Source organism: Gymnoscopelus braueri (genome assembly GCF_963280865.1).
Source record: "Gymnoscopelus braueri genome assembly, chromosome: 9".
In the NCBI taxonomy this organism is placed as follows: Eukaryota; Metazoa; Chordata; class Actinopteri; order Myctophiformes; family Myctophidae; genus Gymnoscopelus; species Gymnoscopelus braueri.
Window position 1 is genome coordinate 19,229,920 of NC_137610.1, and position 25,150 is coordinate 19,255,069.

At 41.6% G+C, this 25,150-nt stretch overlaps 1 protein-coding gene across 1 annotated transcript in view; it reads right to left on the reverse strand.

Annotated features, from left to right (window-relative positions):
* LOC308092562 (inositol 1,4,5-trisphosphate-gated calcium channel ITPR2-like) overlaps positions 1-25,150 on the reverse strand; it is a 79,663-nt gene that overhangs the window by 46,371 nt on the left and 8,142 nt on the right. Inside the window, exons 3-32 of the mRNA XM_080438528.1 lie at positions 24,529-24,644; positions 24,341-24,433; positions 22,928-23,086; positions 21,887-21,985; positions 21,677-21,760; positions 21,354-21,512; positions 21,051-21,146; positions 18,314-18,468; positions 17,087-17,189; positions 16,818-16,969; positions 16,571-16,721; positions 15,897-16,055; positions 15,501-15,676; positions 14,594-14,713; positions 14,160-14,312; positions 11,992-12,249; positions 11,748-11,895; positions 11,353-11,488; positions 10,049-10,245; positions 9,837-9,951; positions 4,278-4,341; positions 3,969-4,134; positions 3,518-3,682; positions 2,999-3,085; positions 2,275-2,400; positions 1,995-2,132; positions 1,563-1,766; positions 925-1,176; positions 661-786; positions 312-437 (exon numbers count right to left, since the gene is read on the reverse strand). Of these exons, the coding sequence (XP_080294654.1) occupies positions 312-437; positions 661-786; positions 925-1,176; positions 1,563-1,766; positions 1,995-2,132; positions 2,275-2,400; positions 2,999-3,085; positions 3,518-3,682; positions 3,969-4,134; positions 4,278-4,341; positions 9,837-9,951; positions 10,049-10,245; positions 11,353-11,488; positions 11,748-11,895; positions 11,992-12,249; positions 14,160-14,312; positions 14,594-14,713; positions 15,501-15,676; positions 15,897-16,055; positions 16,571-16,721; positions 16,818-16,969; positions 17,087-17,189; positions 18,314-18,468; positions 21,051-21,146; positions 21,354-21,512; positions 21,677-21,760; positions 21,887-21,985; positions 22,928-23,086; positions 24,341-24,433; positions 24,529-24,644 (4,283 nt within the window). The remainder of the gene's footprint in view (positions 1-311; positions 438-660; positions 787-924; positions 1,177-1,562; positions 1,767-1,994; positions 2,133-2,274; positions 2,401-2,998; positions 3,086-3,517; positions 3,683-3,968; positions 4,135-4,277; positions 4,342-9,836; positions 9,952-10,048; positions 10,246-11,352; positions 11,489-11,747; positions 11,896-11,991; positions 12,250-14,159; positions 14,313-14,593; positions 14,714-15,500; positions 15,677-15,896; positions 16,056-16,570; positions 16,722-16,817; positions 16,970-17,086; positions 17,190-18,313; positions 18,469-21,050; positions 21,147-21,353; positions 21,513-21,676; positions 21,761-21,886; positions 21,986-22,927; positions 23,087-24,340; positions 24,434-24,528; positions 24,645-25,150) is intronic.

Consider the following 25,150-nt stretch of genomic DNA (forward strand, 5'->3'; position numbering starts at 1 on the left):
TCTATTTTCCACATATAAGACTCCAAAGGATAATTATCGACAATTTTAGTGGATTTTATTAAAACATTGAACATTTTGGAGGAGAATAAAAAAGAATTCCTCTGTGGGAGCATTTCAAACTAGAAACTTCTGTCTAAATCACCTGCTGCTGAAATAAGATATTTCACCATATCCCAGATGAAAATACAGCGAAGCAGGTTGTTATAACTCTAAAGTAGTTAGAAGTTGGCCAAGGACAGATGTGCCCACCAATGTCTTTCAGTCCATGCTCCACACTTCAGCTGCCTTTCACATGTGTATAAGAAGAGTACCTGAAGGCTGGATTTGTTGACAGAGACCTGGGAGCTGAAGAAGCCTTTGACAATGTCCATCACTGTCTCTGTGACGTACTTCTCCAGCGCCAATTCTGTGTGGTTATGGTCGGTGATGTTACACGCCTGAACAAGCAAAAAGGAAATGCTCATCAAGGACACATTTATGTTGTGATTGTTTCTTCATTTGCAATTTCACTCAAGCCTTATATGCCTTTCATTCCACTCACTCATGCAGTATTCGAGGGTGGTTATAACAAGGGAATGTACGCAGGATATATGGTTACTGTACACTTATGCATTTTAAGGGATATTCATTGAGGGTGGTTTAAAATCTACAAAGCCTTACACTGGACATGTCCTTCAGAAAATTTTCAAAAAGCTTCCAGATGTGGTTGGAGGAGTCTATCTCCTTCTTTTCGACCTCGGTGCTCACGTAGCAGTTATTAACAAAAGTCACGTAGGCCGTTTTCACCTACACGACAAGACAACAGAAAGGATGCACTTGAGTGACTGGTAGTAAACCATGATAATACAGATAACAGATTTCACAGAGATTGGCTTCAGTACCGTTCCATGACACTATTATTCTATGAATCTGTGCATCCCCCACCTCTGGTATACAGTCAACATGTGTGACAACGTTAACAATGTCGTCCAGGGGTAGTCGAGAGATACAAGGCAGCTCAGTTTGGCAGTTTTCACCCTCGGTGCAGGCGGCCAGCAGCTCTACCAAGGTGATGTGGTAAGCCAGGGCTCCATCCTTGTTTGCCCGCTCATCCTCGCTACGCATCATCTGCAGCAGCACCTGGAAGGCGGGGGGTTCGTTGTAGAACACCAGCACATCCTCGCCTCCGTTGACCAGCTGGACACACACACACACACACACACACACACACACACACACACACACACACACACACACACACACACACACACACACACACACACACACACACAGGTAATTTCACATAGCAAATGTATGGTATGGACTACATTCGTGGATTTCAGAGTGCGATTATTTGAATCAATGGAATTGAATCAAATAATAGGAATTTCTCTGTAATGATGTGATGTTATTTTCCCCAATATGATTTTGGTCCAAACTCTTTGACCACTTAGTGCTGCTCACAGCACATTCTTTGCAGGGAACTTGATTTTTCAATTTCATTGTGACAGAACAGTGAAAACAACCAGGCAGGTACAGACAAAAATATGTTTTTTCTCACCTCTGTCTGTAATTATTCTCACCTCTGTCATGACTTTGTCCTGACACTTCTTCTTGATGCACTTGTCATCAGTTTTCACAATGGTCTGCAAGAACTTAAGGTACGGAACATGTCTCCCGTGTCTCTCGATGCAGTGGACAAAATGGGGGACGACGCGATCACTGTTCTCATTGCATAGACGGGAGTTGTTCATGAAGATATAACGCATCGTCTCAGTTTCCAGCAACTGGATGAAAAAAGTGATAGTTAAATATTCTGTACAATATATACTATTGGTAGTGGTACACACGTGCATTGTGTTGAGTCATTGGGATAAATAGACTGTGTTACAAGGGGTCTGCTATGTTTTCCTCTTTATAAGTTGCTCTTGATAAATAATTAATTAGTTAATGCAGCACTCAGCAGCAGACAAGATTGTCCAAACCAGGACATTTTCCCATTCACATATTATCACCATTAAGGAAGAACAGCTGAGCGTAAGGAACACTTCGAGGTGTTTATGGAGCAGAACTTGGTTCTGATGGTTCTCTCGGCAGAAGTTCTGAAGAAACGTATGTGCCAGAGTCATGATCTCATTCATCTTCTCATCCGTCTATGAATTGATATGAACAAAGAGAGACACGATTTAAAGGCAGAAGCAGACACAGAGAAATGGACAGATGAAAAAAAGATGACACATTTCAGGAAGATTTCGTAGGAGTCGTAGGGAAGGGGAACAAGCCGTTCAGCTTCACCTTCTTATAGGGGATCTGTAGAAGTTCCAGCACAACAGTGTGAGCCCCCATGTTTTTTAATAACCTCTGCTCTTTGACACAGCTCTTCTCAGCAGGATAACACAGCTTATTCAGCCGTAGTAGGATCTATTGATCAAGTGGACAGACAGACAGACAGATGCGCACACACGCAAATTAGGATGCATTTTCTTTTCTTGAAGTTTTGAACCCTAACCTTAATTATTTCTACCCCACACTCTTAACCTAACCATTAATGCTAAAACTAACCCCAAATGCTATAACAACAATAATAATAACAATTAATCATATTAACTCTAATCCCAACCAGAATCTTTTCCTACAGTAATTGTAACCTTAGCTCTAAAAAAAATCTTTGTTAACCAGAATGAATTTTCCATGTGAGGTCTGGAATTTTGGACCTCACTTGAGACAAAAGACCTCAATATAAGGCCATTTGCCACTTTTTGACCTCAGAATTATTGTTAATAGCTGTGTATACTCGCACGCACACACACACACACACACACACACACACACACACACACACACACACACACACACACACACACACACACACACACACACACACACACACACACACACACACACACACACACACACACACACACACACACGTCAAGATTGTCCAACTATTGTCTGCCACACCAACCTTTCACTACTCAAACAGAGACTGAGCATAATTAAATAACAGAACAGAGGTTACCTCTTTGACAATGTTGTAGTTGTTTGCTTTATTGCTGTCAATCTGTGGTTTAATATCCCCATTCTGTACTGGGCTCAGGATCACCTCCTGTCAAACATACACATACAGTACTGATCTTTAGCAAATATGTATTTAGTCACTACCTCTGCTCTCCTTTAATGACATGCCAAGTATGAAATTAATGTATTGGTGCTGTTGTTATTTAACATTTCTGGATATGGGGTTCAACCATGATATTTTAATGATAAAATACAATAGATTGAAAGTTTGTCACAACATGCATTTATGTACTGGTACTTCAGTTAACTGGAACAACAACAACATATTAATGTAAGCCTTCAAAACAACAACAACAACAATGACAAATGCTAACAATTATTATGAGGCATGTACAGGTTAGCTGAACGGAAAACATACAAATTTGACTTGTTTAAAATGTTAAAGGTATTTCCCTAAATGTCTGGGTTGGTTCTTCTAGTGTTAAATGCTGGGTCTCCTTAAAACATTGTACAACATGACCTTGTTCTGGTCCTTGGCCTGCCTGTCCCCTGGTTTCTCAGGGTTGAAACCGCTGTTGTTCTCAACCCAGAGCTCAGACTTTTCCACGGTCAAACGCAACTTGTCCAGGTCAGTCTTGACCTGCTTATGGTTCTCCACATCCTGGTCTGACACTAACAACTGGACCTATAACACACACACACAAAGGAATACTCAAATGGAACACACACACACAAAGAACAGAGTGGGATGGGATCGCTTTATTATGAACAAGGTTTAGAGATACGAAATATGACTGTTTCAGGTCCAGTCTTTGATTTCATAAAGAAAAACACTTGTGGGCGCACGCACGCACGCACGTGCGCGCGCGCGCACACGCACACGCACACGCACACGCACACACACACACACACACACACACACACACACACACACACACACACACTGTTCCAGTGTGCGCTGTGCTCTTTACCCGTCTGAAGGCCTGCATGACATCAGCTCTTTGGCTGAAATGTTGGAATATCAGATTGAGGGATTCAGACACTAAAGCTCCTCTAGTGTCTTGCATGATGAGGTGGATCAGAACCCTCAGAAATGTGCGACCCTCAATATCCAGCTCCACTGCACTCAAATCTGAGCTGAAAGTACACACACAAAAATATATTAATGTACAATACAGCGGAAGGCATTTCCTATACATAGCTGACTAATGATTGAAGCTTGTGGAGTCTGATCATTCAGGCATGGTCAGATTCTACTTTTACTGATTCACTTCACCTACCTCGCTGCAAACATGGCGTCTGCTTTGTCTGCAATCTCGTCTATGTCTGGCTCGGACGCTGATGCTGAAACAAACGTGAAAAGAAAACTCAAGAGCTCTGTGAATTATGGATGAGTGCAGTTGTTCACCTCAAACAGCAAATGAACAACACCACAGCAAATCAATAAACTTGTGTTGTGGACGTTTACTGATAAGGGAAAAAGAAGGGGAATTCAACAGGGAAAGTCTCGATTTTCATAGACAGTACTGTACTCTCGGGGCTGAGCAGAACCTTTTGGGGAATGCCATCATGGGAGAATGCAATTTTTATTCAGAACACTCAGACGATGACGACAAATGAATACTTCAGTATAGGAACTGTAATCAGGTACTAGTATTACATAATGCAAATGGCTGTGGACTTGGTATGGGCTGATGCAATAGGATTATCGTTAATTGATCAGAATCATCTACACATTAGGGACATAAAATTTAAGAAAGCCACTAATGATGATAGTGTTACAAATTATATTTTTTATAATATACTTTTTTTTTTCTTACTATCCATGTCAAATTATTACATGGATAGTAAGAAATTGTGGGTGCTGTTCTCAGATTAAATAATGTTTCAATTATGCTATATAATGTTATAATGTGAAATCATCGGCGGCAAACCAAAACAATATAACTAGAAATCTATGGCCAAGTTGGGTGGATGTTTGTGTTTCCAATCTGGAAGAAATAGGGTTTTTGTAAATTCAACATGTGTCCTATTTATTAGAGGGTTACACCTCAGGGAAAACAACAAGATCTGACAACTACTGCAGAGGATGCAGAATTGTAGAAATACATCTTTGGTGAGACCTAGTGGCACTGGTGTCTCACTAACACTAGTGCCCCCCTAAGTGCTCTGCAATCTAGAGTCACCGTTTTGTACACAGTGCCTACCAATAATGGCACTGTGACATTATCTCTTTCTGTCTCTCCTTCTCTCTGTCTCTCTTCTCTCTCCCTTTCCCCCTGACACCCACCCTAGAGCCTGGGTCTGCTTGAGGTTTCTTCCAGTTAAGGGGGAGTTTTCCGTTGCCACCATTGCAGAAATGCTTGCTCAGGGTGGGAAAATGTCGGGTCTCTGCTCTATATGTAAAGTGTCTTGAGACAACTTGTTGTGATTTGGCACTGTAATAAAACTGATTTGAATTGAAATTGAACATACTGGCCAGCCAGCCAGAAATGATTACGATCCAGGAATGGACCTCAGACAATTTCTTTTGCCAATGAAGAGACATGGATGCAGTCTGTAACAGACCATTTGTCATAATACCGCAGGTACTTTTGACTTGGCTGACCGTGATGGCATACAAACACTAATCCATATATATAATATATATATATATATGTTTACTGTTCTTTGGATTTGGTTATGGGTCAAAACCTGGTAACATAATATGGGTCAGTTCATTCCCGACAGATGATGTACGAGGAAGAGGACCACTCATATCTGCAGTTCCGCATAAGAGAGGCCAAGAGACAGAAAGTATTGTGGAGATAACAAAGAGAGGGAGTCATGCTCGGCCCCTTGGTCCTGATTCTATCCCACCATTTAGAGGGCCTAATATTAAAGCTGAAAGCAAAGGAGAACCAACGATGAACAGGAACCAACGCAAGTGCATGGCTAGATGTAAAGTAAACCAAAGCTCCATTTGTGCAATGCTATCTTGATTATTTATATGCTGATAATTTAAAGGCAGGGCAACAGATAACAGTACTTATGTTATTTGCCATTCTCATAAGCAATAAATATGTTTTATAAATGTCCGAAAAAGCAGTTTGAACAGCTAAATCCACCCCGCCCCCAACATTCAGTTGGGGGCGGGCGGGTTTTAGACGTCACCAGTCTAAAAATCACAGTCAGACTCTGGGAAGCTATCCAAGCCACCTGCTCTGAGGAACTGCTCACAGACAGTCAGGAGAAATGTCTGTATGAAGGAAAGGTAGAATTGTTGTGAGCTTATGTATGAATACAAAGTATAAAGGTTGTGAGAAATATACTGATAAGGGCAAAAGGAAGGGAATTGAACAGGGAAATTCCAGATGTTCAGTAACAGTATCCCAAGGCTTGCCTTTGAAAATGTAAAATGATTGATATTCATATTCATATTGATCAACTGCGCGGCCTATTTCTCACCTAAAATTGTTATCAGAAACAGTTTTTAATAAATAGAGCAGGGACGCAGAGAGGGGGGGGGGGGGGGGCGGGGGACATACTCAGTTCCCATGGGGTGAGGGATATCCCCCCCCCACTTTTGGGATGAAGAAGAAGAAAAAAAGAAAAACCTCCGACATCTACACTTCATGGAGTACATTTTTTGTACAGAATGAACCGAATGAGCCGAATTAATGTAACAAAAACACCCAAAAAAGTAACAAACCCGGTAAAAAAAAAACGCACATGCACGGAACACATTCACGCGCACTGCGCTCGTGTGCATGCGTCCCCTTCGGCTCTCTGCGTCCTTGAAATAGAGATTGTTTCCAGACAAGTCACCATTGTTCTTTAGCATTGTTCTTCTATTACCTGGTCCAAAAGTGAGTCGTAATACTCACCAGAGTAGAACTGAGTCAAGTTGAGCAGATACCTTGCAAAAAAAATGATATTCTGCTCAATGGATCATCTCGGTGAGGCCAAATGCCGGAGACAGAGATTATGTTTTCGCCCCTGTGTGTATGTGTGGCCAGTAGGGATGTCACGGTGTGGGAAATTTCCCACCAGTTAATAAATGCATGTCAACACCGGTAAAACCGGTAACACTGCATAGCCCACTTGAATTACTTTCATTAATATATTGTGGCGTCCTGCATTATTATTATCAACCACTAGCTGTCCTACTCGACATGCCTGGCAATGATCCAGAATTGAAACAGAAACCAAACCTTTCCAAACTGATGAGGCACACAGTCAAAAAATACAACGAGAAGATAAACAAGCCAGCAGACCTCCATGATGTCCTTTTCACTATTTTATTTTCCTCACCGAGACCAACAAGGCACGCGTTTCAGCTCAAACAGCCTTCATTGGCGTTGTTCAAGACGCAACCATGAAATAATTATCCTCCTACCATAATTGGCGGCCAAACTCATGGAGGGTACACAAGTGTATGGAGGCAGTCTCCAAGCACACACATGGCTCACCTAACTCCACATTTTCCCCCAAAATTCCTCAATATTCTGCCTGTAACACCAGCTGCTTCCCATACCGTTACTCTACTTGCACGATGTACAATTAATATGAAATGCATTATGCCCCAATACTTATGCAAATCACTTTGCCAGCTCGCAATTTACTTCCGGATGGTTCTTTTAACAGCCAATCATCATCATCTGCGACCAAAACTGAGCACCTTCGTTGCCACATCCGTGAAACGGGCAAGAAACAAGCGCTGCATACAATACTCGCTCAGACACACAGCTCCCTGCCGACATCACAGACGCAGTAACGGCAGGGCTCCGTGATAGTTGGGCAAGCTGAGTTCGACAGCACAATCACCGTCATTTCTCTAATAAATCGCCCTGTCCTTCCTGTTGTCAAGACTTTTAGGTCACTTCTACTAATGTAACGAATGTTTATGTCCACTACTGTGATAGCGTTCGTTGTATTTGAATGATTAGTGGCCAGGAGTGCTTATCATGAGCCGTTAGCATGCGGCTAACGCTAAAGCACTTTTACCGTAGCATGTAGCTAACGCTAACGTGGTTGTCGTGGCTGACGCAGCTGTGAAATCACGTTGTCAACAATGACAGTTAGTGTGGTGAATGTTACTATTCCTGCTCAGTTAGTCCATTGTAGATGGTGCGCCCACATAAGCCCAAAATCGCTTATACGACAAACAGACCTGCCAACCCTCATCGTACACACACAGCATTAGCTGCTAACGTGGCCTGCTACTTGGATTCTGTTGCTGCTGGTTGTTAATGCAGCCTGCTAATAGTGTCTAAAGCATGTATGTCAATGTTTATGTCCATTACTGTGTTGCCGTTAGTTGGGTTACATGACTATTAGCCAAGCGCTGCCTATAATGAGCCGTTAGCGTGTAGCTAAGCTAACGAACGAGTAGTGTTAGCATGCGGCTAATGCTAACGCTGTTGTCGTGACTGAAACGGCTATGTTACACATCTTACCAACAACCTGTATGAACGTTAGTCTGGTAAATGTCATCAATGCTACCTAATTAGCCCGTTTTATTTTAGTGTATTTTGTGGGTTTTTGTCACACAATGTAACGTAATGGCAGCGAGGCGTTGCTGACCATCAGAGGGCATCATGGGAAATGTAGTCATTTCTGCTAATTTCGCTTCTACTGTGTTAAGCTTGTGTTACATTACTGCTGCTTAAGGCCTACCTAATGAGGTGGTCACCCTAGCACCGTTTGTGACCACCGAAACGGGCCTTAGGTGGGCCCCACCTAGGCAATTCTATGTGGGGCCGAGGTGGTTCTTAACTGGGATGCCCATGTGGGCTATAAGTGGGTTCTACCTGGGCCCTAGGTGTATTCCAACCAACCAGAGTGCAGTTAGTGGCCATCACTCCAAATGTTGTGACGTCAGGGCTCTCAATACTGCACATTGGGGGAGGAGGAGGGGTGCAGGGCGGGCGCACAGATCGCTGAACCAATGGTAGCCCACGGATGTTTTCTCTGGAGATTTAAAATCCGCCCCTCTATGCCACATATCAGACGCGCTACAGGGTCTTTACTGACCAAGCCATGGCCCCACTGGCTACGCCACTGATATGCGCTGCCAAGTGGGCGCGGGCGCTAGAGCTGAGGCCGAAGTTCTAGTAAGATTAATTGAGAGCACATCATCAGGTTGTTGTGAAGTATAAAAGCACTCATACTCATGGAAGTATAAGCTCACCGTACCGAGTTCAATGCAGCTTTCAACTCAACTTTGGAAGCCCCCCCCCCTCAACCCCCAGCACCCAGTAAGTGAAATCTGACACCTCTGTGTGTCCATCCGTGACGGGAGGTTAGCCTGCAGCTGGCCTAGCACTAGCAGCCCTCCGGTGCAGAGACGGAGGCAGAATAGTCTGTCACTTCTCTTAATAATAACAATCATAATTTTAATAATACACCGGTAACACAGCATACCGTGACATCCCTAGTGGCCAGCTAATTTCACAAACCGCAGTACAGATCAACGCCAAATTGTTTTGTGCATGGTGCTAGTAGGCCAAAGAAGTTACTCCACCCCACATTTTTCATTTGGCCTAATGGTGACACTATAGCAGCCCAATTTACATGTTGGCCTGTAACTCTTGAACCAATGTCAGATCATACAATCAAAATTAATAATTCCCATGATTTTTGGATTATGACGCAACTCCCCATATAGGCCCATTTCGCCCTAACTAGATTTTCTGCCATTTTACGTTGGGTAGGCCACCCGGCCTGGTGTAGATATTCGCTCTGTTGTGGGTTAGGTTGCCCATTTCTAGTTGCCTCTGTAATAAGTAAGGGTGTTTGTTCACAGGACACTCAACAGAAATGTTTTTAGAGAGCTATAAGGAAAGATGGAGTCTCACCTGGCATGGCAGAGAGATCAGACATTGAGACAGAGTTATCAACAACCCCATATTCTTTCTTGAAGATGGCCAATAAGTAGGTGATCCTGTAATCCAGCCTCACATTCAGGATGAACTAAGGGAAGAATTAAATAGCCACAAAAATGACACAAAAATATTTCAACATTATTAAACCAGTTGTCACTGTGTTTAGGACGCAATGTGGCGCTTACTTGTAGAATCTCTATTATCTTCAGCTTGGTGTTCTCTATTATCTTCAGCTCGGTGTCCATCACCATGACATCCTCATTGTCTGGCAGGGAATGGCCTTTCCCATGGAGTAAAGAAGTATGTGTGTCTGGAAGGACGAGGTTGTGTCTCATCACCATCTTCTTGGTCAAGTCCTGGATTGTACGCAGCACGTTGCTGCCTGAAAAGGACATATTTGGTTGTATACATTTGACCTCATGCACATTGGGAAGGAAGCAGCAACAGTGGTATAATTAGCACCATAGCATTGGAAGTACAATTTCCACAATTCAACTGATGACAAATTTCAGCGGTTTCATCCTACACGTTCCCACTCTCATATCGTAATATGGTGATGAGTTGTGGAAAAATCTGACCATGCATCAGCCGTCTGACAGTATGACACTCCCCTATATCTTGCTGCTTTTTGATGTTAGAAAATAGTATAGTATAGTTTGTTGATTACTTTTGACGCAGTAATGGTCTTTTTGAATTTCATTTCTTTTTTTAGGTATTGAAAGTCCTTAAATTGTCACTTTACTGTCATCTGGGGACCACCCCAAAATCATGTGGGGAACCCCCCTGGGGGTCCTGACCCACAGGTTGAGAACCACTGGGCTAGAGGTGGGTGGTAACAATTCTGAGGTGTAAAGAAGCCCTGCATTGCAGAACCAATGTGAAGGACAGAGGGCGGAGGCATTCAGTCAGTGTGGTAAGGGCGGTAAAGGCATGTCCTAAAAAAAGAAAAACAGTGGCCCTAGCTATATGACTGGTTGCCTTCGCTGGCTGTCCAAGCCCATACAATGAAGTATCCAGAATATTGGGAGGGGGAGATATGTGCCCGTGCCTGTGAGTGCCCGTACTAAGTGGTGCAATGTCCTCCTCAGTGTTGCCATGTCTGCTTATTATAAGTGATTTAGTTTTTCTGTAAAATTGCGTGTACATTTTGGTAGTTGATCGTTGGCTTCAGAATACTTCAGACAAGAACAGTCAGTATGGGAGTCATTTTATGGTAATTTCTTGCAGATTTCGGCCTTTGATTTGAGTTGTTTTGTTGAAGGCTGCCATGAAGTTGTGGAGGCAACATTCCCGTATGGACAAATACACTTCACCTGTGTTTCAACTGGCATGCATATAATGACTGAATATTCATTTTTAGGTGAACTATTCCTTCAAGGTTCACAGAATAGCATCTATCAATAGATAATATGAGGTGATACAAATAGAGACATTTGAATAGTACTTTATTCAACTGCCATGTATGTATTACTTTATTTAATTTACTGACCAGCCTCTGGGCTCCTGTCAAGTTTGTTTGTGTAGGTGAGAGGATCTAGGATGTCCAGCAGAGTGTGTGTGAGATTCAGCAGCTCTTTGAAGCTATAGAAGCCAAAGTAGACCAGCTTATGAGCCAGATTCACCACCTGCAAGGGAAATGTGAAGGCAAGCATTTCAAGAATACAATACATTTCAAGAATACAAATATAAATCATAAATCAAGAAAAAAGAAAAGGAAAATAAATATCAGGCTCATACAGAGGATTTATAGTAAAAAATAAAAGAAAGAAAATCTGCATTAGAACATAATACAATAACAATTAAGTAATTATTTCAACAATGAATTGTGCATAAAGATGACTCACTCGTGTTGGAGGTTCAGTAGATGAGGTTCAAGTACTTTACCTCTAGAGTCAGCTCATTTTTCTCTTTGTATGGAATTAGTTGGCTGGCCACATCCTTGACCACATCCTTGAGGTATTTCTCAACAAAATCAATGGTGGGGGCAAATTTCTTCACCTCTCTTGAGGTGCCGCTGAACTCGCACTCGTACCTGCGGATCCATACAGCCATGAGGGGATTCATCTATGCACCAACAGTGAGCACATTACTATCCCATAAGCGTACACATGGCAATATAGAGGCTTACTCATTGGTGGTGATCTCGGAGGGGACTTCCTTCCAGAGGCGCGCGTAGCGTACGGGCACCACAGCCTCCTGTGGTTCGCAGTCCACATGCATGTGCAGCATGAGGCGACAGAAGGACGCCCGCAGGTTGATGGGCAGGCAGTCGTCAGACATGCACCGCAGGATCAGGTCTACGGGCAGCTGCGTGTACAGTGACACCTCGTTGATGGCCAGGTACTGACGGTCCAGACACATCTTAGCAAACAGGTCCAACTGGTGCCTACAGCACAGCACAACACCACCAAGGGTGAGAGAAGCAAGGAACTTATTGAAACAAATGGAATTATACGTAGAAAAATTACTAAGGATGCCATTTTACGGGTCCATTTGGGTAAATCTTTATACTCTCAGGGGCGAATGCACGAATAATGGATAGCAGCTGCTGATAGGGCTGAATTGCGCTGATTTGCGTATCGCTTAACACTCTATCGGTCACAATCGCAGACTTTGCCTGACTTGTCTAGGTCATGTATTTCTATGTGTATTATGTTCCCTGGTCTATGTTAAGGTCTTCTTAGTTCTATGTTCCTGTTTGCCCCAGCGGTATCTTGCTTCTAATCATGTCTATATCAGTCTAGTTCCTTCCCAGTCAGTCCTTTTTGGGTCATGTTTTGCAATGCATGTGTTAGTTTATGTTTAAGAGTTCTTGTTCTTTGTCACCTGTATTAAACTATCACATTTAGAGTTTTTGATCACCACCTGGCCTGCTTCACTCTCCTGCATTTGGGTTCACACTTCACATCTTCCCTGTCTCAAGGTCCGATATACAAAAGATATTGCACTAATACGCTAAACTTGCTGAGCTCAAACATGCCAGAACATTTTTAAACTGAGTCCAATTTGCCCTTGTTTTGAGTCTGATTGCAATTATCCATGTGGCAAAGTAAAAAAAAATTGCTTTGCGCCACACTGTTTATGTGTGTGCCGATGCATCTCCGATGTTTGGGCTGTGCTCAAACATTTCTGTCAATTAATATTACTATTCATGAAGGCCAATACTCACCAGCACAGAGAACCAGTTCTGCTAAGTTTTGCTTACATGAGCACCCTTATTACTTATGTAATTACGTACTGCCACTTATTGTGAATCTAGATACACAATATTAAGCCATGCACAATTGTGCATGTTGTTTCCCCAGAGATTTCAAGGGTACCTGCGGCCACCTGTGGCCACCTGTGATTTCATCCCTGCTGCCTATTTGATGTGTTTTTATACCTGATGGTTTTTGTTTTTTCCATTTCCATGACCATATTATACTGTGATTTTGAGTTGATTAAGAAATGCAAATGCAAAAAACTGTCACCTGAGTTTCAAAGTTGGATACAGTGAATAACCACTACATATGAGGGAAAAACATCACTACCGAATAAGTTGGGAGAACAAAGCAGTAATGACCACAAATCCAAACTCATTCACAAAACGCATTAAGATGCGATTTCATCTTAAACTGTAGGCTACTTAGTAACCTTTACCCAAATATATTCACGTTAATAATGTATTTGAATTTGTTCTTTGGTCCAGATAAAATGTATGTTTGGAAACATGTGGGATGGTATTGACACTGACGTCAAAAGATCCTCATGGATCTTTTGATCTGGCATGGTGATTTTACCTGGTTACTATCACTGACACCATGATCACTGGAAAGTCTGAGCGTGACATGACACCCCTAATAAATGTGCTTCTGTTACCACCTGAGGACACTCTGAGGACACAAATAACTTTCTCTCTAAATGCGTGTAGTTATTGGAGCTGATATTTTGAGCCGTTTTGAAAATGAGGCATATTTTGAAATGTGCCTCAAAATGTGCTTTGAGGCACATTTGCATTGAAAGGTTGCAGATTTGGTGCTAAATGTATGCATATTAATACCTCATTTAAAGAGGTGCAAATAGCACCAGGGCACCAAGAAGCAGCATAGTTACAGTAGGAGTGTATGTACTGAATTCTATCCTTGGAGAATAAAATGTCTTTGTGTGCACAGGTTTAGTGTCAGCAAAAGCTGTGCAATCCTATAGTGAATTCGGCCCTGAGGATTTTGTGTATGTATGCAATGTTTAGGTCGTAGGATTTGAACGTGTACTGCTACATTGAAGACACACAGGAAATAATAGAAAACCTCCACACACCTGTAGTAGGTAATGTTCTCATCATCCATGTTGCGGATGGATTTGCCATGGGTCTTATTGTTGCTGTCAGTCCAGGAAAGCCAAACCTCCTTCTCATCCAACTCCTCCTGCAGCACGGACGACTCCTGGGTGTTCTCCATATTGGAGTTTACTCTGGAGAAGTGACAGAGAGAGCATGATGGGGAGATAGAGAGAGAGATTTAGCATTAATTCCTAAAATCCTTACTCAAAAGAGAATATATATTTTGTGATGCACAGAAAATATATAGGAGAATACAGTCACAGATTATATACACAAGCTTTTAACAAGCTGGAACATTTAATAAAATATGACCAGCTTCCTATGGGTGACACAAAATAAAAAAACAATTAAAAAGGGGAGGGGGTAGGATTAATCATGTTTTAAAATGTGTAAATAATACTATATGACTCACCTGGTCTGTATGAGGATGTCTGCGTTGGTGGGATTGAGCATGATTTTACAGATGAGCTCCTGAGTGACTTTGATGGCCGTGTTGTTGGACACACAGAGATCAGAAAGGTAGCCCAGGATTCTGAGAGGGTACATTCACCACATTAAATAAATCCATCACCAAATCGTCATGCAGTACCATCATCAGTGTTTGTGTATGGGTGGGTGCGTATTTATCCTCCTGTGTTTAGGTTCTGTACCCATCTCTTCACATGATCTATACAGTATGTGTGCTGTTCTTTGCTTTTTCCATTTAATTTAAACACCGGACAAATTATACAGCTTGACTTTACAAAATTACATAATCTAATCTAAAATGTGATACATATTTTATGCTTATACTTGAAATATTTGTAATCATCATGTGAATGTATATAAATCCATGATATGAATTCAGATGACAAATGCATACAAGATTGGATATATAGTATATATACATATATATAGTACATATGATTTAAAAAAAGTTAAAGCTCTATATTTTTATGGTAAACTTTTTCTATAGAGTGTTCAATAACAGGGTCTCCCCTTCTCTCCAGCTCTTTAATAAACAGAAAATATTTGTTCAGGTGGGTTGCCGATTTTACAGAGAGAGTACCCAATGTATGAGCTTTTATGAGCAATTTTGTAGAGTTACAATTCCAATTTTGACTGCTCACTTCTTTGTGTCATCACTTCCAATTTCACTTGTCATCCTGTAACCTGTATGAGTTCTCCTGATTGGATAAAATTGGTATCCTGACCTGATACTGCTTTTTCTGCTTACTAAAGAGCTAAAGAGATAGTCACTTACTGCACCTTTAATATCTTGCTTTCAAATATTATATAAATTAATATTAATAATTGCAATGTTTCCATTCCAGTCTGACCTGTGCTCTCTGTTCCGTCTGAGCAGGCTGACAAAGGTCTCTATCTCCACATTGGTGATGTGTTCCTCCAACAGCTTGCGGTTGTTGTGCAGCAAGGCTGTGAAGGTGTCCTCAGCAAAGATACCAAAGCCAATCTGTTTCAGTATTTTGGCTATATACGTTTTGGCTATATACTCCTGTGAAGCGCAACGATGACATGTGGTTATGAACAGTTCAGGTGTTAACTGCACAAGAGGAATAACTTAAGAGTTTGAACCTTAAATATTTGTTGACTTTCACCACCACCTATATACATTCTGGGTTTCCAAATCAGAAACCATCAAAAACCCACTGGTGACAACTGTTGACCAGGTCTTGTGTATGGATGAATATGGATGGTTATACGCTTGTACATGCCTGGTTCTTACGGTAGTCCTGTTGGGAATGCCGTAGCACCCTGTAGCAGAGACTCAGCATGTACTTGAAGTGAGCATTGCGCTGGTCCTTCAGGTCCTCTAGCTTAAGCATAGGACCCTTCCCATGGTCTTTGAATGGGGCCTCTAGGATGTCAAATATCTGCAACGACACAGCAGGCCCACAGACGGAAATAAGAAACCACATTACCCTGTAAGGTAGGCAGCCATGGCCTACCTTACAGGGTACGGTCACTGGTAATCAGAAGCTCGCTGGTTAGCCCCCCACTAGCCCAATCTATGTGTCGAAGTGTCCCTGAGCGGTTACCCCTAACTGCCCCCCGGGTGCTGTATTAAAATGGCACTTCCCCCACTCCTCCTAAAAGTTAGGATGGGTAAAATGCAGAAGATAAATCTCATACCGGTATATACAGTAAAAACAAAAACAAAAGGTTATTTTAATTTTCTGTAGACATATGCAGAAACCAGAAATGTTACCAATTACAATTCCTAAAATAAGTGTGCGGTACAATACCTAATACCGCCCTAATAGTAACATTACTGTTCAATCGATTCACCTGCGTTTGTCCTTGCATGATGTAAGTAAAAAACAATAAGCTGAGAGAAAATATTATGTGCATGTGTGCAGGCACAAACATATACCACATGTGTACTGGCCTGGTCAAGGACGTCCTGCTCTCTCATGAGTTTCTGCCTATCTCTGTGGGGATTGGAGGTTTCCACCTTTAGAACATCTTGACCAGTGTTTGTTACTGCACACACAAAGAAAAGCAGGTCTTCCAGGACCTTGGTCAGAATGGTCACACACCTGTCAAAATATGAAGGGGGCAAATAAATCATACTTTAGTTTTGTCCATGCTTCTATTCACGTAAACATGTACTATATCCACACTCTGTACCGTACCTCGTCTCTTTCTGACCATCTTGTAGCTTTTGCACAGAATACTCTAGAGCCTTGCTGGCATCAGTAGCAAAGTCCAAGTCCCTGACCTCAGACAGGGGAACGGATAGGATAGCAAATGCCTCTTTGTCCTCTTTTTTGTCGCAGGTGACAATCTGTAATGAATACCACATAATAACATATATTTAGTCTAGTTTATATCAACCCATCTTTAGCTGGTGTTCAGTAACTGCGAGTGTGTGTATGTATGCGTGTAATGTGTATACATTCACCTTGACCATGACAGGTCGCTCCTCCTCTTTGTCAATGAATTGAATGTTGGTGCTGGTCACCCAAGTACCTGTGGACTTGTGTTTCAGCCTCACATAGGAGTTTCTGAGGAAGCATGCCACATTGCTATTTATTACTTACAGCACAAACACAGTGCAAAATTTAACTGCAATCATATTACTTTAATGTTTAAGCCCAATTCATTATCTCTGCCAGGCCAGAGACGGAGATCTTAACTACTATACCGATCAGCGCAAAATATTTTGTTCATGCTGCCAGTAGGCCAAGGAACTCACAAATTTGTCAAATTATATCAATTCAAAATAAAAAAATGATCAATGGATCATGACGCAACTCCCTATATAGGCAACGCCCATTAATATCTTGCATTTTCTTCACAACACTCTTTAGCTACTCAAATTGCTAAACGTTAGCTCTGGAGTCATGTGATAAATATCTATCATACAGATTTTTGATATTTCATACTGATAGACAACAAATGGCTTCCAAAGGTTGTGGCAGGAAACTATTTTATAAAAAGATTCAGACATGGGAAAGCATTGTCCAATCAATCCAAAATGTTAATCACATATTGAGGGGCCTCTAGAATGCAGAGCCAAAAGCCATTAGACCTATATGGGGCCCCACAAATTCAACACAAGTCACTGTTTGGTTCATAAACATGATTTTCTTTTTTACCAATATTCACAAAATTAGATGAAAATGATCTCAATGTGACAATGAGTGTCAGCTTTTAGATATTGTAAACTGTTTGTCTATAATTGGCTTCCAAAACTGGGAGGGGCTTTTTTTACCCAACATATAATACAACATCCAATCAACCCTGAATTGGAATCGGATATTGAGGGGTTTCTGTAGAGAGCACCTCCAAATAAGCTTTCACTACTGATCATAGGATGCGCCACAAATGCGAGAAAAAATTGTGATTCATTGAATTTACCAACAAGGTGGAATTTCAAGCATAAAACTGTAGCTCTTCCTCAGTCTGAGGAACAGATCTGCACGCCTGCCAGGCTGCCACAGACATGCAACTTGAACCTTAGTAGCTTGCTGTGTTTTAGAGTCATTTTATGTTTTTCATGATTGTATGTTCGGGAGCCCCTGACCAAAGACAATTTTCTATCACTACGTGATGGATTTCTTTACATCTCGAATCTTGAAACTAGATGTCAAAGTGTTAAAGTGTTGTCCTGATGTGACTGACTGACCTGGGGACCAAGCCGTCATCTCTCTGCAGAGTGGTGGCATCCAGTTCAAACAGAGAGGAGTCATCTCCAAAGGGAACAGACACCAGGGTGTGAGCAATCTTCTGTGATGCTTGAGGGTTCATGTTGGAGTGGCCAGTGTCCTCATTCTGCAGCAACTACACATGCACAGCAAATGTACAGGTACACATTTGGAACAAAGGTCTAACATTGTATATCCTATACTAAAATTTGGTCAAGGGAGGACCGGCCGGCGGACCATGTCATCACGCTCATGTCACTCTGACTAAGCTATAAGGAGTTCCCAAAGCAGCTACAGTACGCCCAAATATGTTGTGTGTTATCTAACAGTTAATATAGCTCCATATATGGGCACAAAAGGGGACATGCCATATGGGCATATACAGATGACATCAGCGATCTCCATATATGGGCATAAAAGGGACAAGGACTGACAGATAGAGATCTCCACATATGGGCATATTGGTCGGATCAGCGGTGCGAAGTAGGGTGTGAGGGCCGCATAGCGGCCCTCACACCCAATCTCTAGTATATGCCTAGATTCTGCAGTACGTATATTGTTTTAGCCTATGCAGATGAGGCAGATAATTGCCAAGCACACAGAGGGTTAATTTCTCCCATTGTTTTCTGCATGTCAACAGGAGACTCCCCAGGCAGGGCTGCTTCCACGGCTGAGTCTCTCTCTCTCTCTCTTCCCACTCTCCTCTCTTCTTCTCGTCTGGTGACTCACCCCACCAGCTTAGCACAGCCGAGCAGACAGCACGTCTGCCCCCCCTCCCTCCCCTCATGCCACACACACACACACACACACACACACACACACACACACACACGCACACACGCACACACACGCGCACACACGCACGCACGCACGCACGCACGTTATGTAAGGGGCCCCCTGTGTGTCTGTGATACGGCATTGTGTGCGAGCGCTCGCGTTGAGAGGAGTTTGCGTGTGTTCGTTGCAGAGGCAGAATACAAATGTGGAAGGTAGCTAGGAGCTGCGAGAAATGTCTGGATATAGACTCGGGAGTTGAAAGAGTTTGGTAGAACTGTTTGTGAGTGTGCTCGTGTACGGTGTGTTACGTGTGCGTGTGTGTGTGTGCGTGAGTGTGTGTGTGTGTGTGTGTGTGTATGCGTTCATGCGTGCGTTCGTGTGCATGTGTGCGTGTGTGTGTGTGTGTGTGTGAAAGATGGGATTGCATAACCATAGCAGAGGGAGAGAAAAAGGGGCCCAGAACTGAACTCAGACAAGAGTACAGAAACTCTTTCAACTGCTCACTCATGCACTCTTTCATGTCTAACACTTTCTCTCCCTCAATCTAGAGAGATCATGATTAGTCAGTTAAGTCAGTTAAAGGTAGGGTAAGTGATTTGCGTTGGTTAAAATAATTGTTAAATAGCTCTATATTCTGATAGTACTCATTGCTATAGAGTGTTTGTTCAGTAAAAGGAGTCTCCTTGTCTCTCCACCTCTTTATTAAACAGAAAATGCATTTTCGTTTCAGTTTCAGTTTCATTTCCAATTTTATCCAACCAGGATAGAGAACTCAATCAGGATACAGATTAAACAAGTGAAATTGGAAGTGATGACACTAAGAAATGAGCATGCAAAATTGGAACTGGAACACTATACAAATTAAGCTTAAAAATGGGTACTTTCTCCTGATTGGCTGAGATTTCGACACCTACCGAAAAATGTATTTTCTGTTTATTAAAGAGCTGGAGAGACAGGGAGACATCTGTTACTGAAAAAACACTCTATATCAATGATTACTATCAGAATATAGTATTTTAACCTTTTAACAAAATACTTTTTGTTTTAACCAAAAAATATCACTTACCCTACCTTTAAGGGAGTACAACAAAATGTTGTACTCCCCAGAGCAGCAGACGTTTCAAATTATAGACACCAGATATATGACAAGTTCACAACATACAACACTAACATGTCTATAAACAGTTGCAACTGTTGTGTACTGTGTATTGTATAAGATAAGATAAGATAAGAGTCAAGAACCAAACCAAGATAAATAAGAATCAAAATAAATCTCCTTTAGATTCCACAATAACGTCACTGGAATCAGGGATAGCCTAAAGGAGAATGAAATGGTCAATGATTTGAAATACAGGTTAACCTACAGGAGGTTGAAATGGTCAGTGATTTGAAATCAGGCTTAGACTACACGAGAATTAAATTATCAGTGATTCTAAATCAGGGTTAGTCTACAGGAGAATGAAGGGGTCAGTAAGCCAGTTTACTCTTTGATTGCTACAAAAGGTAAATGATATTTGGTCCTGTCATGTCCTCTAATACAAAAAGATGGGTGATGATGTTCATATCAGTGGGAATGCTGCCACCTACAGCATATCAAGTGAAACTCTCCTTCAAATAATTGCAATTGATGTTTTGTTGTTGTTTTGTTAAAGTTATTTACTGTAAACCCCTATTCAACACTAACGTAATGACCCTGCATTGAGTTGAGTGTGCTCAAATCTTTAAAACCTATGATCAACTAAGGAAAATTGGGTAGTTTTATAAGTTCTAGTTTGGGTACACATAATTTTATGACCAGTCAGCCACCAGTTATAAACCTCAACAGAGTGTTGTAAGTAGCACACCACACAATTTCCAATGATCCTCTTGCACAAAATGTATCTCCATTCACCGACCACATAAAAATAAGAAGCATGACAGAGTTTAAAGAGTTATATATACCTCAACAGCCAGGTAGTTCCCTGTAGCTAGGTGTTTAAAGCGAAACGTACTGTTCCATTGTCCAGCACCTCCTCTAAAGGGATCTTCATACACAACCTGGTGTAAAAAAAATTGTTGTAGAATTGTATAATTTTGTCCACATGCCCTTCAGCCAATGTGTTTGCAACTCAGCCTAATTTATGCTTTGTCGGTGACACATTGCTCAACAAAGGTAACATAAAAAATTATGAAACAATAAAAAAAAGAAATCGTTATCAGTGAGAGGCAGTTTGGGTCCCCTTTGTTTTACATCATATGTTGTACCTGGACCTCCCACAGTGCTTTGGGGCTGGTAGCATGCTTAGCACACTGGCGCAGGGTGCTCCTGAGGAATACATGCTGGCGCTGCTGCTCCTTGTTCTTGTTCGGAACACTGGTCAGGTACTTCTCCTGCTCGGCGTGAAACAGCCTCACCACATCTCCCTGGCAGAGGACACGCATTAAACTGCTATGCTAAATGTAAGCTGCTTGGCCTAGAAATATGCAGCAATACACACCCAAAACACACAGAATTGTATGAGTTGTATTATAAGTAATAATAATAAAAAAAGGACAGCAAACCATTTAAACACTGCATGTTCACATACCTCTTTCAGTACATCTTTTCTGTAGTCACTATACATCATGAATAAGATGACCTTCCAGCTGGTCTTGCAGTTGACAGCATTGACCTACAGCACCAACCACAGATGGTTGATACAATATGGTTATGAAGACAAGTACTTAAGTCATGCAAAGTGTTCTTCCCAATGAATTCAACATAAGATGAAAGGCACTAATGAGCTAGGGAGCCCCACCTCCTTGCAGCCTGGTTTGTCGGAAAGCTCAGTGGTACTGGCGTGAAGAGGCTGCCCTGCATTCACTGGCATCAGGACCACCTTGTCTCCAGTCACCACCTAGAAGCCAGAGAGAAATGCAAACACTTACACTCTGGGAGGAGATGCAGGCTCAGACATGGCGTGAGAGTAGCTGGAAAGGCAAGAGTCTTCAAAAACTGCAAGGAGTTCAGCATACATAACTTCGTAGAAAAAAACCTCTAAACTCTAAACTAAATTGTGTACTACTGAACTGTATGTGCAACAACAGTAGGGTGGGACACACTATGTATGTATGTTTACATCAGTGCTTGAGATTGCTTAAAGCAAAAAAGGTTTATTCAAAGAACGTGTATTAGCAATCCAGTTAGTAGTGATAAATCTAACACTTTAATTGCCCTTTGCAAATTCCATTCTCTCCAATGCAGTGTGTGTAAATAAAGAAAAACTACTACATCTCCTGTATAACATTACACATCAACCATATGTACACAAGCACACTGCAATTTCTTTAAAGGTTGTCCGATACAGTTAGAGCACTGCTCTAATCTGACAGAAACCTTTAACTAACTGCAGTTACTATCACAGAGATGTATATTCAAATTAACAACTGACTGTACATGCACTGGAAAAGGCTTTTCAGTCTTCAGTGTCTAATATAAAAACACACAAACATGCACAATCAAGAGTAATACATTCAACCAAAGGACACTAAAGTACGAGGGGGTAAGGACAAAACCAGAGCCATTACATAAGTAGAAAAAACATAAATGTAAATGATGTCAAACCAAAATGTGGCCTACAAACCAAATGCTAAACATAACAAAGGTATATTAGGTACACGATGAAAAGTGTTGCATGAAGCAACTTTAGGCTTCTTTGTAGCACTTAATTGTTTTGCACGCTATTTACATGACCATTTACCCTATCTTTGTTGCCAATTACTGCGATTTTGCATTTTGTAAATTTCTCTGGGTAAGAGGGTCTGCTAAATGCGTGAATTTAGATTGTACGTTATCTTACGTTATCTCCTTCACTACGGAGCTTCCAGAAGGGCAGAATGTAGAACCAGGATCCCTCATTCCCATCCTGGTCCAGAGACACCTGCATCGCATTCTTCTCAAGCAAGGCAGGAAGACGCTTGTTCACAGTCAAGTACTTGTTGCTCTTTATGTGCAGAAGCTGAAACAAGAGCAGTTGGGCCATTTCAGTACTAGCAAGAGTGTAGATAGAGTCTGTTCACCTGAAAAAGACTCTATCATGGTTATGATTAGTTACTGTGTCCAGGTGTTTTTTTTTAGATACATTCAAAGTTGATCTATATTGATAAATAGACTAAGTTTGTTACAATTGTATAATCTGAAAGCAACTACTTAACTCAAATACCTTGTGTACTAAAGTTGTATGAGTGACTTTAGCAGTGGCAAGCACAGTCCTTAAACATAACGTATTCTCCAACATATCCCACCCTGGGTGCCATCTCTCTACCTTCTCTGGCACTTATTGATTATACTTGTGAATGCTCACAGTGCAGCATGAAAAGGCCCTGAATGACGTCTACACAAGAATGCTACGAAGAGCACTTGATGAGAAAACATCAGAAAAGCCTCTACAGGGGCCTTTCGCGGGTCACGGAAAAGGTCAGGGAGAGATGGATGAAGCTGGCTAGGTACTGTGTCAGGCACCCAACTGTGACTGTAACGTTTTAATCATGTCTGTACAATTATACTTACAGCATAAGCAATAATCATAACACATTATATGTAAAGCAATTTATAATTACATAAGGTCAATATCATAATACTTCATAATTGCTGAACACTCATGGAACATTTTTGCAAGGACCATAATGTATTATAATTCCAATAGTTGCATTACATTATGATACTTGTATAATGCATTAAAGTGTGATCATAAATCATTTTAAGTGGCCATTGTGTGCTTTAAGTAATGTCATTCATTCCAAGTATACTGTAGGTAGACACATTTTGTGTTGTTTTAATGAGATTTACAGCTGTGTACTGTACAGTAACACCCCCGGGTCATATGGGACACAATTGCAAAGTTTGAGGCTGTACGTACGGTCGGACGGACGGACGGAGCCAGCGTTATGCCCTGGATACACAGACATATGGTACATACACATCCAGGTTTTGTGAAATAATAGATAGATTATGATACTTGACCTTATATGTAATTATAAATTGCTTTATAATGTGTTATGATTACTGTTATAAAGTATTATAAGTACATATGAGTACTTTAACAGTGTTGTAATGCATTAAAGACATGGGCTTCATATGCGTGCTATTCATTCAGTCTGTAAAGCTGCACACCAACCTCAGGTACTGAAGGACAGCACTGCAACCGTGGCATGAAAACATGAGCAATGCTCTGGAGGCAAGAAAATCTAATAGCAACTGAGTACCGTTGTACCTGGATGACTTGACTCTCACTGTATTTGACAACTTCTCCCAGGAGCTTATTGTTCTCTGACTCGTTCTGCTTCTGCTCCTGTATTGCTGCATGCTGGGTGATACATTAAAAACATTGTGAGACACTGGTATGAATTAAAGAATGCATCACAAGTGGTGTAAGGTCATCAGCTATGCGACAGATTCTACCTGTAACTTCTTGAACAGCTCTCCCTGTGTGTTATTTCCTTGTTTGCCCTGTTTTGCTTTCCAGAACTGCTTCTGGGCTGAGTATGCATTCTTGGGACACACCTTGAAGAGGCAGTCTAAGGAGATAAGAGTCACTTTAGATGTCTTTATTCACAAATACGGTATGTTTGTGGAGAAGCTGGTTAGACACATTAAAACCATTCCAAACCTACAGTGTGGTTAAATCAACTCTGGTCAACCATGGGATTATCCAAATGAGTGTCTGTGGATTGTGGAACCAGATACCAGTATTGCCTAATATATACTTTGTAGCAAGATATAGTCGCTCGCCAAAAATAACAGATTTTTAAGCTAAAATCGTGTGGCATCTATCTATACATTCACGGAATCTGTGTGTGTGTGTGTGTGTGTGTGTGTGTGTGTGTGTGTGTGTGTGTGTGTGTGTGTGTGTGTGTGTGTGTGTGTGTGTGTGTGTGTGTGTGTGTGTGTGTTTGTCCTGGGCAAAATGTTGATGCCGTCCGACTGATTGACCTCAAACTTGGCATGTGTGTCCCGGGTGACCAGTGCAGTGCAGAGCGGCACCAACTGTTTCCGGGAACTGAAAAACCACGGATATCTGTGT